We start from the raw sequence: 3,845 nt of genomic DNA, 5'->3' as shown, positions 1-3,845 counted from the left end.
AATATGTATAAAGTCATCATCGAATATGAGTGATAGCTCACCTCTTTCACGTCTGCCGTACGATATCCGACTGGAAACCAACGCTATAGCGTCCTAGTACAAAACAGCTGAACGTGGTCAACTTGGAGCTGCCAACGACCGAGAGAACGTGCGTTGCATCGTCGTCTACAATGAACCTGTGTTGCACTGCAGTTGACGTGGGTTCTTGGCTCAAATCGATACGCTAAACTAGCGAATGATGACGGACTTTCTTCTGTGGTTGTATACACTGAGGGAGTCTTGCAGTGATAGAAGCGCGGATTCACGGAACAAGCTCGTATGGAGCAAGACATTGAAGAAGCCGAAGAAGCCGAAGTAGATCGGGCATCTGGACGAGGCTATGGTGCAGGTGCGTGTGGCCTTGACAGCGATCGACCACGGATTTGGCAGATCAGGGCGGAAGACACGGTCGTTGCAGACACGCCAGGCGTTCAACGAGACACAGGAAATGGCTGTCGGAAGCATCGGAAGCACTTGGCAGCGGGAAGTGAGGGATGCGCCGTACACTTGTCTCGAGCTGTTTTACATGAAGCGCGGCGTGTTCCAAGGGACCCGCTCTCGTCGCTTCTACTCGTGCGGGCGAGCGAGCTGAGATGCCTCCAGCTCCGCAACCACGACTATCTAAGGGTCAATGGGTCAATAGGACTTTTTTGGCCCTTGTATCAGCGTATTCAATCGGCTACGCACGTCATCAGCTTCTTCGCCTGCGACCCTCAACTGTTTGTGGCGAATACAATTGCGCTCGTCGACCACTTTTGCAGCCTCTCCGGCTTCAAGCTCAACCGCGAAAAGATACATGTGTCTCTGCCCAACGCGCTGCAGGTTGACGAAGGGGCTCGGCATCCTGGTTGCTCTCATACTTACCAACAAGTACCCAGTGCGTTGAGTGCTCGTTGACAGTACCCACGAAGGTACATGCGGCGCCATAGACCCGATTGCCACGACCTACGATCCCTCTACGTAGTGTGAACCCAATGGTGTGGACCGTGGAACGGATACCAACCAGATATATGCCGAAAATGGAACTCGCACACGGCGCCACGTCATGATGCTGTTTCAGCAAAAAACCGACTTTTCGCTGGTCGTCGCACGATACAACACTGCAAGCGACGGCAATCATCTAAACCTTGTGCCACACAAGGTTTGACGATAGCGTAAGCGTGCTTGCGTCGGGACATAATCGCGTGCGCCGACGCCTTGGACAGCAATTGCTCCATGCGACACCTCGGACGATCGCGATGACCATCGTCAAACCTGTGAGCAAAGGATACCGATCGTCGTCTCCTGGATCAAAATCGGCGTCCATTTGTCCTTAGATCTAGCCCAGAAGAGGACAGTGTCGACTCAAGTTTCGACGCGAGCGACCGGCTATGTATCAGTTCTTACGACGTACTAGTACTGCAGTAGCTTCAATAAGCTTCCAGAGGACCTCGCTGCAGTGGACCGGCAAGCAAGTCCGTGCGGCCTTTGACGACGAGCATGTCGCGCGAACGCTGTTGCATACGGCGCGGTTTTCCGCGGGCACAAAGACACGATCAGTTTTTTGCTTGTTTCTGAAGTATCCGGCTCTCTGGAGGGCATCCGGATACAAAAGGGCAAACTCCCATCCGCGCCACGATGGTCTTGGTGTATGGAGATGGGAAGAACGCCTTGTTTGTGCAGCCTGCGCGCTTGAGCACATCGACATTAGCTTCAGGTAGTGCCCAAGTCGATGGTTGTGCCGACGAGCGACGGCTATCAGCGTGGCTTCTTGGAGAGAGCGTGTTTCTGGCGGCACGCGACGAGCATCTCGTCCGAGTAGCCGCGGCTGGTCGTGGCCACTCTATCCTTTAGCGCACGGCGAGTATATACAATTGGCTAGTTTAAGGCCTCGCCGTTCGCCCTACCGGTACCGAAGCGACGACGCCTCGAGTGTCGGCGCGACGCCGAGTACTGTTCCTCGGGCTACTCCAACCCCAACCAAAGAACTTCAACGGCGTCAGATGTCCTTTCTACCTCGGTGCGCTCGTTAGATGCCGTCCAAACCGCAAGATACCTACTTTGTTGCGCTGTTAGTCCTATAAAAATGAGGGTTCGAGTCCATCTTGGTGGCAAACCACCGAGATGGCGACGTCGTTTTGGCCCAAAACTGCTTGCGAGGGTGGTTGATCGCACATTTGCGCTGCGTCACGCCTGCGCTTGGCTTGACTTTTATGTGTAATGCAACCCAAGAAGCTTATGACCCAACTCGAACAAGCGTGCGCAAGAGAAATGGTCGTTTGCACCAAGCACCCCCGCGCCTGCGTGTCTATGAGCTGCAGGCGCGCAGCGCTGTGCTATGTCATTAGATTTCAATATTGACCCGCGGGTCCACCGTCCCGGTCGGAAGCATGAACACACAAGCGCGGCCGACGCGACAAGCACCCGACATTCTCCACCTCGCCCAAGCGGCTGAGTTTCACAACCGGGGGGCCGCCTTCACCGCACCTCGCATGTACGCTTACCCCTCGCTACCAACACGATGGATACTATGTTGCAAACCACTAGGTTGAGTCGACCCACCCAAGCCTCGAATGCGATGCCCAACTTTCGAGAGCAAGCGGCGGCCGCGCGGCGGGCTGTCTTCGAAGAGCGCCGGCGCGCCGCTGTCGAGGCCCGCATCAAGCAGCAGGAGGAGCGGTCGACCAAGCGCAAGAAGCCGTCGTCGTCATCGAATATGTTTGCACCGCTGCCCGTCTCGGCGATGCAGGACTCGCTACTGCGGTCGCCACACCTCGTCTCGTCGCCGTCCGACATGCTCTCGTTTCAGCCGCACAATCACCTCGGAAATGCCTTTTTCCTGCCGCACCACCACCACCACAACGACCTTTTGCACGACCCCCAGCACAACCATTGTACGTATCGACACGTTTTTGTTGGAGAATATTGTCTTATGCGACTTCGATGTAGTGGCCAAGAAGCTCAAGAAACTCACAAAGACCGAAGACGTCGATCGGCAAAAACGAGAAATGAAAAAGGAGGCGCGCGTGCGCGAATATGAGATCGCGCTAGCGATGCGCTGGGCTGCCGAGACCAAGCGACGCGAAGAAGCTGCTCAGCGCCGCGCCCAAGTCGATGCGCTCCGCCGCCGCGTGGAGCAAGAGCGGGAGGAGAAGCGGCAGCTGGCCAAGATCAAGAAGCGCACCAAGCTCTCGAACGAAGCGTCGTCGCCGCACACCTACGACATGTTCCATGCCCTCTAAAGTCCCACGACGCTGTTTGTTTTGTCATAGTTTGCCGTTTTTAATTAAAATGACACCGTGCGTCGTGGGAATATTGGGGACCCTACCCTCGTGTTGACATAAGAAACCGCCAGAGGACGCTGAAACCGTTTGAATCCAGTATAACGATTCTACCCAGCGTATATGTGCACCGACAGATTGCCATAAAAAGACGCACCGAATGCGATTTGCATCTTGCTCGAGACCATGATACACGCGTGCAATTGTTGAAACGCAGATGACGAGATGTCCAAACGCGCGTGGTCTTTGCGGCCGCCTCTTTATATTGCCTAGTCTAGTCTAGTACAACTGCTTCAGAGAGACTTGGTTACGTGCACAGGACTCGAGTACCGACATGCTAATGGTTTAGTTTATCGATATTCTATGGACCAGAAAACATGTGTATTTGTGGTTGATCCAAGTGGTCGTATTCCGACTACAATAGTTAAGAACGGGTGTTGTTTCCCTTGCGGAGAGCTTCGATGGGCTGTTCGGCGCGGTACGGCGCGACCATCCACTGCTGGTTGGCGTTGGGGGAGGTGCACGCCCACATTTGCACATGGTGGT

The 3,845-nt window shown here is 54.8% G+C and overlaps 1 protein-coding gene across 1 annotated transcript; it reads left to right on the top strand.

The window, feature by feature from the left end:
* The first annotated feature begins 2,362 nt into the window (after window positions 1-2,362).
* On the top strand, window positions 2,363-3,333 carry SDRG_15927 (hypothetical protein). Its single transcript, XM_008622113.1, has 3 exons — window positions 2,363-2,512; window positions 2,566-2,912; window positions 2,968-3,333. The coding sequence occupies exons 1-3, from the start codon at window positions 2,409-2,411 to the stop codon at window positions 3,258-3,260; spliced, it is 744 nt and encodes a 247-aa protein (XP_008620335.1). The 5' UTR covers window positions 2,363-2,408; the 3' UTR covers window positions 3,261-3,333.
* Window positions 3,334-3,845: the final 512 nt, after the last annotated feature.

Source organism: Saprolegnia diclina, assembly GCF_000281045.1.
Source record: "Saprolegnia diclina VS20 unplaced genomic scaffold supercont1.106, whole genome shotgun sequence".
Taxonomy (NCBI): Eukaryota; Oomycota; class Saprolegniomycetes; order Saprolegniales; family Saprolegniaceae; genus Saprolegnia; species Saprolegnia diclina.
The sequence above is the reverse complement of the archived record's forward strand: the minus strand, read 5'-3'. Positions and strand labels throughout refer to the sequence as shown.

What these genes read in the sequence shown, in the direction of transcription:
- SDRG_15927 (XM_008622113.1), top strand. Translation starts at nt 2,409, where the DNA reads ATGAACACACAAGCGCGGCCGACGCGACAAGCACCCGACATTCTCCAC. An exon ending in GCCTTCACCGCACCTCGCAT is followed by an intron (nt 2,513 to 2,565) that starts GTACGCTTACCC and finishes GCAAACCACTAG; the next exon opens with GTTGAGTCGACCCACCCAAG. An exon ending in CGACCCCCAGCACAACCATT is followed by an intron (nt 2,913 to 2,967) that starts GTACGTATCGAC and finishes ACTTCGATGTAG; the next exon opens with TGGCCAAGAAGCTCAAGAAA.